The sequence below is a fragment of the Magnolia sinica genome, chromosome 9, assembly GCF_029962835.1.
Source record: "Magnolia sinica isolate HGM2019 chromosome 9, MsV1, whole genome shotgun sequence".
Taxonomy (NCBI): Eukaryota; Viridiplantae; Streptophyta; class Magnoliopsida; order Magnoliales; family Magnoliaceae; genus Magnolia; species Magnolia sinica.
Genome location: NC_080581.1, coordinates 51914255 through 51928214, shown reverse-complemented (window position 1 = coordinate 51928214; position 13960 = coordinate 51914255). Strand labels below are relative to the sequence as shown.

At 39.6% G+C, this 13960-nt stretch overlaps 1 protein-coding gene across 2 annotated transcripts in view; it reads left to right on the top strand.

The window, feature by feature from the left end:
• The first annotated feature begins 12492 nt into the window (after positions 1-12492).
• The window catches only part of LOC131255433 (ferredoxin-thioredoxin reductase catalytic chain, chloroplastic), a 43786-nt gene continuing 42318 nt past the window's right edge, over positions 12493-13960 (top strand). The window contains exon 1 of one of the 2 annotated variants that reach the window (XM_058256142.1): positions 12493-12764. In XM_058256142.1, the coding sequence (XP_058112125.1) occupies positions 12677-12764 (88 nt within the window). In that variant the 5' untranslated portion in view covers positions 12493-12676. The remainder of the gene's footprint in view (positions 12765-13960) is intronic. The other variant, XM_058256141.1, reaches the window with a different exon arrangement.

Genomic DNA, 13960 nt, shown 5'->3' with positions numbered 1-13960 from the left:
CAAATGGGCCACACTCAAATATAAGTGGTGATAAGGATTTCCACCATTAGAATTCCTAAGGGTTTAATGGTGGATGTTCGAACCCACTGTTTTCTATAATGTGGTCCACCTGATCCTAGATCTGTCTTATATATATATATATATATATATATATATATATATATATATATATATATATATATATATATAATTCCATCACAGGCCTTAAGATAATCTCCAAAATGGTTGGACGGTTTGGATGAAACACATGCATCATGGTGGGTCCCATAGGGATGGACAACATAAATGAATTACATAACTCATGGTGGGGTCCAGACTAATGGAAGGTGTGGATTACCATACATACATACATCAGTGGGTCCCATGTGGGGTCCACCATAATGTTTATTTTCCACCCAACCTGTGGATAAGGTCACACAGATCTGGGGCCCACCAAAATGTTTATTTTTCCACCCATCCTGTTGACAAGGTCATACAGACCTTGGGGCCCACCATAATGTTTAATTTTCACCCAACCTGTGGATAAGGTTACATAGACCTGGGGCCCACCATAATGTTTATCTTCCAGCCAATCTATTGATAAGGTCACGTGGACCAGATGAAGAGGAAAAATAAATTTTATAATGATCCAAAACTTTTAACCCAAAAGGGTTTCAATGGTAGACGTTCAATCCACTACTTCCTGTGACGTGGGCCACCTGAGTCATGTACACAGCTGATTTTTGGGGCAGCCCATAGCTAGAAGGGGGGCCCACTAAATACACAGTGTCAATATCAACACACATCACAGTGAGGCCCATGGTTGGGACCCCTGCCTCCATCGCCCACGCAGTAGGACGCTATTGGGCGTCCTTGGGTTGTCAGTGGCAGCAACGTCTGCTGTTGCTATTGTTTTTTTTTTTTTAATGAATTTTTCTAAAGAATTTCCTAGGTGGGGCCCTCATCAGACACATCCACACCAGCCATTAGATCCTATGGCTCATTACAGGCTAAATGAGCCCAATAACCTAGGTATTTTAGCGCATAGAAAACTTCAAAGTGAATTTTAATGGTGATAACCACTATTTTCTATACTATGGCCCGCCAGATAGTTGGATTGACGTCATTTTTCAGCTCAATGCCTAAAATGATCTAAGGAACTGGATGGACAGCATGGATTGAATTCATACTTCAAGGTGAGGCCTGCATGAGCAGCCCACCCCAAACACCAAATATATGAATAATATATCATATATATATATATTATTATTATTATTATTAGCTGTTAGTGCACACCCATGGCAGTACATGCACTCCATGTTTACCACACCCTACGTCCAGCGTCCAGGGACGCTGGACGGCATGGATATAACACAAGCGTCATGGTGGGTCCCACATGTACCTGGCCCACCATGCATATATATATTAATATAATATTAATATAATATTATGATAATATAAATATAATATACTATATATACTATGTAGATGGTGGATCTCTCCTGAAATGCGGTGGGCCACACCATCTGATGGATGGAGTAGATTTAACACAAATCGATGGGGCCCACATCATTCTAGGGGGAGGATAGAGAGAGAGAGAGAGAGAAATGAGAGAGATGCTGATAAAGGGACCCCGCCACTATGGGCCCCTCAGAGTTACATCACTTACATCAAAATGGGTCCCACCAACAAGTGATCCCTAAATAAAATGAAATCTAACGGTCGATCACCCACCTATCGGCCTTCCTCTTGCTCCCTTAGCCTTGTATGCTCCTATGCTTAACTTTTAACGGTGGATGATGGAGTTTTGATGGTGGGGATAAGAGATGAGAGGGTAGGGAAAGTGGGCCACACTTGGCTTTGGGAGAGAAGGGGCTTGGACGTATGGAATGTTGTTGCTTGGGAGTGAAGAAAGAGAATGAGAGTGAGAGAGGGAAGTAATGAATTAAAGGGATGGGATGATGTGGTGGTTGTAAGGAAAGGAGATGGGAGGTATGAGTGAGTTTGAAAATTTGTAAATGACTTATGGAAAAGGAGGGATGGGTTGTTGTACTTGAGGTATGGCTTGTACTTGACATTGATTGATTGATTAATTGATGGGGCATGTCATAGATTCCCTCGAAATTCACAACACGCAGCATTTTTTCGGAATGAACGCAGGCCCACATCTTCTGACCTGGGTATTGGTTTGGTGTGCAAGTCATGGCATTAGAACTGTGGCGACGGCGCGGTCGCTAAGGTACAAGTTTCGAATTGAGCCGACGTTGGTACGCAGGACTCGGCTTAAGATCACGTGCAAACGTCGGATATGGGTCGAGGGTTGCCGAAATTCAACCGGAAGGATCGTGAATGCCTATGGAACAGTACGGACTAGGATATGGGTCTTACATAGCATGCTTGGACAGAGTTCCGTATTGGAGAGGGTTTTTGGTTCAAGTCACGCAATTTAAGTGGAAGTTCTTGTGCACGCTGTGTAAGCAGACATGCCGGGATGTTTAGCAGACTGTTTCGGCATGTGGAGTTGCACTCGCTCCTTTTCATCTTCATTGATCTTCTGTTGAGCATATGGGTCTTAATGTGACCGGACGAGATCTAAGAACGGTGGTCGGACAGCCTCCTTCGGCTGACCTTCTTTCGGTGAGGAAGACAATCTGCATCAATGGCAGTGTAACACCTTGAACTTTTCAATTCCTGAGTATTGAAAGTCCTCGAGTGTTACCATGAATTTAACCTAATATGTATACGTGTACGGTACCAATCTAACTACTTGACCTCTACATCCATCCGTACACTTATCAGATCAAGATTCTGATCCATTCACCTTGTTCACCCTATATGAATATGCTTAACCCACCATTAGAATTAGAATATGAGGAACTTACAATGTATGGAAAAAGTCACTCGAATCTAATGATATACATGTCCTACCCCTAATCACTCCAAAAACTACTTTATGTCTATCCGTTTACGAAACTAACCGTACATCTACCTATATATATTGTCAGAGTGCTAACCATCAAGTTCCCTTATTATTAGCAAGTCGTCTGACCGTCCATCATGTTTGGATTCACCAAATGGGCCACATGAACATTGTGGTAAATCGATGTTCATGAAGATCTCAGAGTATAGGCCTAGACCACATGGTGACTCATCAATTAGATGTGTACAAACACTATTTTGAATTACAGAGCATATTAAACATTAAAAGAGATCTTAGTCATCCTCAGGAGATCAGGGTTCAAATTTGGACAACAGAAAGAACGTGAAAAATAAAGACCACCTATCAAATTTCATCACATTTGGACGCTGGAGTCATGAGTTACGGATGACGGAAGTTTGGACAAAATAAAGGGTAAAATTGTAAATAAGGTGATACCATGTGCATGTCACTGTTGCACGAGAATCTCAATTAAAGTTTCAACGGTGAACGTTCTCGATGCTCGATCGGGTGGATGGCCCACCTGATTACTGGAATCATTTCACTTTTGACCTCATGCCCTAAATTAGCGTAGCAAGTCGAATAGACGAAGCAGATCCTCGATGGAAACAATTATGTGGGCCCCACACAATACCACAACCAATCACGTCAATCACGTAACTTTGTTACGTGATTTTCAATAACTTTTAACCATTGTGAAACACCCACCCATCACATGTATTGTGGCCCACCCGAAGCTTGGATCTAACCCATCTTTTGGCCTATGGCCTAACACTAACCCGAAGAATCAGATGGGCAGAGTAGATCCAATTATACATCCTTGTGGAACCATGCTTATACAGTGCTTGTGCACAAGGAATGCACACCCGCACCGCACCAAGACTAGAAATTCGATTAAGGAGGTCTGACCCGACTCATTTCAAAAATTCCTTAAACCACCGCGACGGATGATTAGACATCGCCCGTTTGGGACGATCTATGGCTCACCTAGACGGACCAAAAGAATAATCCAAACCGTCCATCATGTTCAGGACGAGGGTCTGACCAAACCCCATCCGGTTTCATGCACTGTCACACATGTGCATGCATACAATCTCGAGTGCAACAGCGCTGTGCGTGAATGGATTTGCTAAAAATAGGAAGATTCGATTCCTCCCTCCTTTCCACGCTGGCAATCCACGTATGTTGCCTCTACAGCATCCCATCCCTCCACTTATTACCATCAGAGCCTCTCTAAACTAGGGCTACCCTAGCCATGATTCAAGTTTTCCAGTTGACGCCACTGTTGGGAATCAAACCATTAAGAAATGCTAATAGTCGTTCATTTAATGGGTCCCACAATGATCCTGAGACAGATCCAAACCGTCCATAAGATCAACCACTCAAGGGTGACCCGCCATCAATGGCTAGGTCATCTTCTTCGTTAGATCAGAAAACCCACCAGCTTCCAGTGGGCCCCATTTGCTGATCTAAAACGTTTATTAGGTACACCATTAGGCCAGAAATCCATCCATATGGACACCTTATAGCCTTGCACGAGGGATTCCACACGGTCATCATTTCTTGAGGCATTTAACTCGAGTGAAAACCCAATTGGTAGCTAATCCAATGATTAGCATTCGAAAGCTCTAAATGGGGATTAGAGTGGCTTATAAAAGCCACCCTTCTAGGGCTTCCTTTCAAAAAAATGAAATTGGGAGAGAGCCGTGAGTGCCATCTTCTAGCTGTCCGCTGCCGCACCGAGTTGCAGACTCGATCGAGCCACAGTTCGATTCGGGGTTCCTCCCCTGTCTAGAGAAAACGAAGAAGAATAAGAAAGAAGAACTAGGAGTGTGAGCTGCTGATCATCTTGTCACACCCACTCGACTCACTATCATGTTGTTAGGTTGGTCCGGGTCTGCTGGACGTGCTCCAGATGGGAGCAAGAAAGAAAGTAAGAGAGAAGCAGAAGAAAGATAAAGGAAGGGAAGGTCAAAGGGTTAGATGAGAGAGAAGAAGAGCATTGAATGAAGGCTGCTGTTGATTGAGTTGAGTTCATGACTCACTGATCAGAGTTGTCGCGGAGTCACGGGTCGGATCTAAGCCTAGATCTAGTCCAAGTGCTGTTGGAATTCCGGTAGAGAGAGGGAGAAAGCAAGGATGAAAAGGAAGAAGAATGAGGTGTGGAGAGTTACAGTCTATTGGGTCGGATCGGGTTTGACTCGGTAATCTGACAAGTTCTACCGAGTTAATAGCCAAGTAAACCCGTTCTGGCCACTACAGGATGTGGACTAGGTGGTTCTTCAAACTCAAAACCAGTTGTGCTAACAAGGGATTACATCACTGGTTGAAATCGGTTCCAAAACGAGTTTGATTGGTTTTAGACCCGCTGAGTTGACTCAGCGAGTCGACCCACTATTACAGCAATGAGTCTAGCCAGGCGTGGGTTGAGTTTTAGTCCAGCTTGGCCAACATTATTGCGGAAAAAGTCAGGTTGAAGAATTTAACTTGGTTTGAAGTCTAGTCGCACCACAACTCCCATAAGTAAGTTGATTTCAGAGTTTTAACTTAAAAATTCAATATAGCGATCATCTAACTATGCTATTTTTATATTGGAATTCAAATCATCTTCTTTAAGTCATAGATTCATACTTAACTTCTATACTATTTAAATCTCTAAGTATAATCTTAAGGAATGATGTGGAGTTCTAACTGAACAAATAGCTAAATTGCGGTAGGATTGGATTCGCGAATATGTGCAACCAATTCCAACAACACAGGAAGTCAATCCGACTCTTGAAAGGTGAGGACACCCTTCAAGCTTTCCTTCATCTTGATAGTTAACTTGTTCATTCATCTTCGTTCAGTTATTTTATTGATTGCTTAATGTGATTCATCACTCTTATTGATTTAATTCCTTACAAACGATTGATGATTTGGAATTTAATTCAATATTTAAACATGCAATGTGATTTAAATACTTCTATTCTAATTTAAAATAAATGCTTCAAACATACTTGTGCTATCGATATTAGACATAATTTAATTTGTTATATATGATTACTTGATAGAATGCTTGAAGGTCCTTGAATTAGTGGCCATTGCGTCTAATAGGCTAAAAGGAATGTTTGTTGTGGATTTACCACCTCATGAATCATTTGGGCCCCTGTGGCTTTTAGGAAATAATCCCTTCTGATCAAATCATTAAATTGAACATTTGGCCCTTGCCGCTTTGATGGAATATTTTCCCTATGAGGCTTTAATGGTTTATTTTATATAACTTTGTGGTGGTATGTTACACTTATAGAACTACGATTGGCCACTAGTTGTGTAGGTTAGCTTTAAACATCCTACTTGTTAGTCTCATGAGCCAGGGATGGTGGAATGGGACACTATGCCCGAGCTATCGGCCTATAGTGGGTGGCAAACCCCCTACAGTGACCTTCGAGCTTTCCTAAAATGATTATTTGAAATTGAAATAATAATGGTTGGGCTAATTATGCATTTTCATAGCATATATTATGATTTTTTCTGGATGGTTAGTTCTCTTTGGGTGTACCTTTGCTTACTTTTTCGGGTGACTAATTCTCCTTGGGCGATCTATATTACATGGTCTTTTCCAGGCAGTTAGTTCTCCTTAGGCGTACCTTTGTGTACTTTTTTGAGTGACTAGTTCTCCTTAGGCGTACCTTTGTGTACTTTTCCGAGTGACTAGTTCTCCTTGGGCGACTTTTTACCAACTGGATATGTATCCCCAGGTCTATAAGCATGTGCATGCATTCATGCATTTAAATAAGATTATCTTTGTATAATTTATTTAATGAATGCGTATTTGATGAACCTTATCTGATTTCCATGATAATCATTATATAATATTTGTTATACACTATCTCTGATAACTATGCTTAATTATCTTGATGATATGATAAATCTTAGGGGTTATACCTCACTGGATAGCCATTGACACTACCGAATCGCATTCAGTGTGCAGGAGACGCAGATGATGCGTATACTGGGGTTCATGTTGAATGAGAGGAGCCAAATAATCTTACGACTCTCCATTCCTGAATTCACTTGTATTTAACGTATACTGTTATATTTTAGGACATTGGTTTGTATAAGTTTTTGGGTAACCGCTTGAAACATTTGGATTTGCACATTTGGACTCCCTCTTATACTTATTGCTCATATTCCGCTAGTTTATTAACTCTGATAAAAGAAAAAAAAATGTACGTGAAATTTGAGCCAATGTTAAAGGTTAACACTCGGGTTTTTTGAAAACGAGTAGTGTACTCGGGTTTCGGGAATCAGGATGTTATAGGTAGATTTCGTCTCTGACCTTCTTTCTTTGAACTGATTCCTTTGGGTGGTCCAGATTGACCCACTGATGCTTGTTGGGCCATAAGATCGAAGGTTCACATCGATTCCTTTGGTGGGTTTCACACTTCTTTGGGATGGCGTTTTCCGCATGCTGCTGCAATCTTAGTTCACAAAACTCAACGATTCTGGCATCGTGGGACTTTCCTATTCTCTCTGAAATTCCAGGTTGGAGTCGAAACTTCCTTTTGGTGGAGTTTGAATGGCTCAGATCCTTTGGAGTTGTCAGGTCCAAGAGTTCTGATGGGAGAACTTCTCATGGACATGAGTTACTCGTACACTATTACAACGTATTGAGGAAACCTTCGGTTCGGTTGTTTGAGTATGTCGGGTCCACTATCATTGGTTCCTTGTAAGATCCACTCCTTTCATCAGCTTCGCCATGCCATGTTGGTCTATGGGCCCAAATATGAACTAGATCTGAGCTCCGGGTGAGCCACTCGATCAGCCAATGTGCGAACTACACTCACCATTTAAAAAGACTTCACTCGCACATTTGTTTAGTGTTATGCACCTAGCATCACTTATTTACAAGTTCACCATCTATTAATCTACCAACTTCCAACGTCTGTCACATCGGAATGCACCATCCGAATGCCTTGAAATTTGGTGGGCATCCCTTGTTTTTCATGCTCTTTCCATCAGTCTAATTTGAGCCTTGATTGCTTACTAATGAGTAGAATGCCTTTTTAATGGACCATATTGTTCTGAGACTTAAGACGATGCTTTTATACATTTAAAGGAGAAGTTAACCGGTAGTTATGGCGTGTACCTTACGATCTTCAAACTAGGTAGATTGTTCTAATATTTGGATGGTCAGTTTGGTGGATCCAACCTTGATGACTGGTCATATGATGTTTTTAGAGGAAGGAAACTGGATAGTTAACATTCTGATCCTATATCTCAGTGTTTGTATGGTTCATTTGGTGATTTGTTTAATGAGAGTGATTTTTTTATCCTAAGAATGTTCGCAGTTAGTTTAAGGATTCTATGTAATAATCTAAATCATTTAGACCCTAATATGGGAGATCCGGGTTGTTACGAATAGTGTGTCGATCCCATCGAGAGAATTCAGGAATTTCTCTGATGGTTGATGGACTCATTCTTCGATCTGATCGAGTGAACCTTCGATTGGATCGAGTCCCAACGACAACCTATCAATGGGATTGAAGACCGCTCGAAAACTACTGTTTTGGGCATACAATTTCACAATAACCTCACACTTCTTCTAACCTTACTTATCATGTTCCAAATTAGGCTCCTAAGGTTAGGAGATGAATAACAAGGTTTACCTATAGGGTTAGAATTATCTATAGCTTCAAGGGGTAGTTTTAGGTCAAGGTTAAGGTTACCAAGGCACCTCGTTTACCTATTTTTGCTTCTTGATGCTCATGTCCTCTTGTGTCTTTTTTTAGTATGAAATATTGCATATTTTCCCTTTGTTATACCTTGGGTTTATGAACATGAATACACTTAATCGATCACTTTCACATGTTTTTTCTTGTGAAGTGATTTGGAGAGCTAAGGAGAAAAAGATGCCTAAAGCATGGATTTAAAGCTCAAAGGATTGCCAAGATGAATATTGGATCTTTGGAGGTCAAGATTGAAGAATTCAAGAGTCTAAGATCTAAAAAAACCAAATGAAGAAGGAAGAAAATCGAAATTGAAAAGTGCAGAAAATCGGATCTGCTAAACCTGACAGTTCGATGCCATCGATGACACCTTCGATGCCATAGAAGTAAGTGGTCGATGCCATCGTAAAAATCACAAAAATCAGATTTACTTGCTAGACTTATTTGAGCACCCTTTGATGCCATCAAGGGAGTGTTCGATGCCATCAAAGAGTGTTCGATGTCATCGAAGTCAGCTTGATATCATCGTAAAAATCACGGATTTCTAACTTTGGTCATTGGACACCTTGGAGCATTCTTCAATGCCATCAAGGAGATGTTTGATGACATTAAAGCCAAGTTCGATGCCATCGAAGGATGTGCGATGACATCGAGACATTATGTAGATTCAAAAAATGGTTGTTGGAAAGTTTTCCAATTCAACTCAGACTCTTTGATGGGACTTCGATGCCATCGAAAGTGACATCACGTCTGCGATAACTACATGAATTTGAGGCAATTTTGAAGTCGGTGTGAATCAAGCCTATTTAAATGGATATTTTAAGAGTTTCTAAGCATGAATTATAGTAGAAAGAGTAGAGCAAGGAGTTGCGGAGATTCAATGAGTCCCCCATCCTCTTCAATCATTTGGTTCTAATTAGTTTTTATGTTTTTCTTTAAGAGTTCTAGTTCAATCATATCTATGGTTGGCTAATCTCTTAGTTACAGCTAAGAGGTGAAGCTTGTAGTTCATTTTGATGTTTATTTTACTTTTATTCAAGTTATTTGATTTATATATTGAACAATTAATGGATTTGGTTTGAATGAAGAAGTATTTTCAATTTTACTTTGATCCATTGTCGACTCCTAGTACTTTGGATGCTTAGGAAGGCTTTTGATATGTTCTTATATGTTTTGCAATTGTGTGATCTGTAAAATTCATTGATCTATCATTGACTCAGGGCATGGTAGATGCTTTGAATTCCCTACGATCATTAGATTGATGCTTTTTGAGGGAACCAATATGATGAAAGTTCAGAATCTGTTTTGATATATACATGATATTTCAACTATTTTATCATCCAACTAGTAGATTAGGATTTCGATTCCAGTTAAGTTATATTAATTGAATCAAGTAAGATAGCATTAAGATGACTATAAGTGAATCCTTAGTACTTTAGTACTTTATTCTTGATAATTTCAGTTCACAATTCATCTCTAAAACAATTCAATGTTTAGATTAGTTCCTGATTCTAGTTCTACTCTTAAGTAGTTCAGAATTTGCACAAATAGCAAGTCCATGTGGGTATGCCCTCGGTCTCACTGAGTTATTACTACTTCACAACCCTACACTTGGGGTTTGTGAACAGTCTTCGATCTTCAACTTTTAATGGCTTAACCAACTACATGACACACGGACTAACATGATTAATAAACAAGGTGCACAAATTAGTGCACTAATAGGTTTAGTGTCTAATCTTTAGAATATGGAAGAGATTAAGTTCATATTCAAATGGATCTTGGAATGCTCATTCAAGTGATAAATCACAAGGAATATGACTTACATCTCTTTGGTGTAAAGTCTAAAAGAGGAATATTTGAAAGGAAAAATACCTAGCCTTAATTTGCACAAAAAACTCATCCAAATGCTCAAGAACCATATGCTAATTTTATAGAAAAATATTTTCAATAGTTATAAATTGGCTAGTTAACAACTCTATCAATAAGATCAAAAGGCTATTTGATAGGATCGAAGGTCCTTCAATAGGATCGAGAAACTCCAGGAATTTTCTATTTAGTCACCGGATTGTTTCTTTGATTGTATCGAGCTGGTCTTCAATTCTATCGAGTCCCATTGATAGTCTGTCGATAGGATTGAGAACCACTAAAAAATTGTTATTTAGGCTATGTATTTTACAACAGTTTTGCACATCTTAGAAGCCTAACTTATCATATTCATTACGTGTCTAAGGTTTGCTTTAGACGAGTCAAATATTTACCTATGTGATAATTCATCTATAGGTGGGTTGTTTTGGTTATTAAGGTGGTTTAGGGCTTAGTTTAGATGAGTCATTACCTATGGGATGTTTCATCTATAGGTGAATTGTTTTGGTTTTTAAGGTAGTTTATGACTAGGTTTACCAAGGCACCTCATGCTTTACTTATTATCTTCGGACTTTAAGCAACCTTAATGCTTCAAGTCTTCGAATCTACGGTCTTCGATGTCTTCCTATGAAGGTTCAACCAACTGAAGACACTCTAACTCACGTCATTGACAAAATTGATGCACTAATATCTCATACGCTAGGTTGACAATAGTTTGTAAGACCGGTATTACATATTTCTTACTCATTAGCGTGCTGCTCGATTAAACACCCCCATATTCTTAGATTATTATATAGGACGGTGACCCTTAATAGTTGTAAGTTTCACTATTTCCGATCTTAAGCTTCATTGTTAGTTTCTATTCGAATAATACTTGCATTACTTTCAAAAGTTCTTATTTTTTAAGAAAAATAAAATAAAAATCTATTGCACGAAAAGTCCCATCCTCTTCAAATCATATGACAGTGCACTTGATAATTGGTAGAATAGACCGTTGCTCTATCATCATTTAATTCCAGTGCTCTATCTTAATGCAGGAGGTCACAGGTCTTCAGTTGAATCAGACTGTAATCAGTTATGGCATGGCCGCATCCAACAGTGTGGTGGGAAAATTTGTGGACAAAAATAGGAGAGACATGGGCAAGAGGGGAGATGGAGGAGCTGATCTCCCTGTGTAGAAACGCTTCCTTGTGAGACGTTTGAAGATGAAGTGGGGACTCACATTTTTGAACGTACCCTCACCAAAAGGCGGAAGTTGGTTCAGTCCACTCATTGGAGGGTGCACCCACATGGGAGAAATTTCGACTGTAAATCTCACCTTTTACCCATTGTCTTTTCCAAACGCTCCCAAACTTTACTTTCCCAAACTAAACCATTCTGTACGGACATACTATTTGCAAATGAAAATACCCTTGCATTTAGGGGACACCATGAAATCATAAACCGTAGCCATAGGAAAACATTAAATAAATTTCATATTTTCCATTGGCTATGGTAATAATCCATAGCTATTTATTTCACGGTGCCACCTGCAGAACTATTTTCGTCAGCAAATAGTATGTCCAAACATAAAGGTTTAGTTTAGGAAAGTAAAGTCTGGGAGTGTTTATAAAAGACGGTGGTTGAAAGGTGGGGTTGCAGTCGTAAATTTCTCCACCCAAATGTTCGATGAGTATGGACCATTCGATGAGTAAAGTCTTCATCGATTTTTTTATCGCACCTTCTTATCTCGACCGGCCCAATTTTCGATCTCGGGAATTTTGACTCCCACCACGTGGGGTTTCTAACTGTGGGTATTTAATCACAACTGTTTCCTATGCTAGGGTCCACCTGAGATTTGGATCTGCTTCATTTTTGGATCACGCCTAATATGAGCTGTCGAAGCGGATGGATAGCGTGGATGTAAGGAACGTACATCAAGTTGGTCCCACAGAAAGGGATCCACCGACAACGCGTCCTTTGGAAGTCTCTTCGCGCGAATGGCCCGAAGAAGCTTGAGTTTTCTTCCCTCTCCTCTCTGTCTACATCCCAGCGCAAGTTTTCCTCCATGAATTGACATGTTATCCCGGCCTTGAAGGTTAATGAATAACGAGTGGCGTCCAATGCCTTAAAAATAGAAGATATCCCATACACACCAGAGAGAGAGAGAGAGTTTTCATTTCAGTCGGTCCCATTGCATTGCGTGAAGATGAGTCTGCAAGCGGCCTTTTACAGTGTGGGCATTCCGACCTTAACACCTACCCCTAAACGTTCCCTCCATCCCATCCGAGCCCAAGGTATGCCTACCACTTTCCTAGTTTTATTTTCTTTTTCTTTTTTTCTTTTTGTAATTCCATAAATGTTTTCTCTATTGGAATATATATCATTACCCAATTCTTTTAGAATGTTTTCTTTATCATCAAATTAGAGTGGTTAATCATGAAATATCATGATATTTGGTGCAACAAAACACACCGTTAACCAATTTTCTCTGTACGTTTCTCTTATTAATTTTTTAAATGAATATTTTCCGTTTCCACTGACTCCCACAAATCATTTTGTTGAAGTTGCAAGCGTTGCAATGTCTGATCACTGTCCGTAGAGCAATATTCAATGATCTTGTTTTTTTGATTGTTTGGAAATGGCTATGGATTGAAACAAAGACGTTGATATGTGTTTACAGGCTATCATTCTCCATGATGGCTTTGGAAAATTGTTAGGGGCCAATTGGATGCATGGATTCACAAAACTTGCGAAGACAATCCCTACGAAGAGATTTTCTTCTTCTTTTTTTTCCATTCTTGACTAAGATGAGTTCAATGTCTGGATGGCAAGTTTCTGTAACTATTTCTCAAAACAACAGGCAATTCACACCAGGAAAATAATCTTCAAAAAAAAAAAGAAGAAGAAGAAGAAAGAGAAAAAAAGAAAAGAAAATCACACCAGGAAAATTGAAGAGGTGGATCACGGGACTTGTTCCAAAATGGTACACATTTGCAATATTGTATATGTTCGTTAGGTGGGGTCCAGTTGAGAAATATATGAATAACAGAGGGAGCCATGGGAGAGGTGTGGAAGGTCTTCTAAAAACACCCAAAAGAGGATCCACTTTCTTGTAATGTATCTTTTCTTTTTAGCAGTGAAAGCAAAAACTGGCAGAAATGCAGAAAGGAATGGAGAAGTGCAATCCACGGCCTTTAGCACTGCCAAATGTGATACACTACAAAAGTACTGGCATATCACATTCAAACTCCCTTTTAGTTCTATGCATCCAAACCAATGTTTACAATATCGATTAAAACTTGCTTGGAATATATTAATTCCCTGATATCGGTCAATGTATCGTCAAAGTATTGCAATATATCGCTGATATCACAATGTATTGCTAGATATCAACAATCTTTCCTTTGAAAAAATCCTTCATGTTGATGATATCTGTTGATATCGACAAATATCGTTGACACCAAATAGGAACCGTAGGGACTTCCTCCAA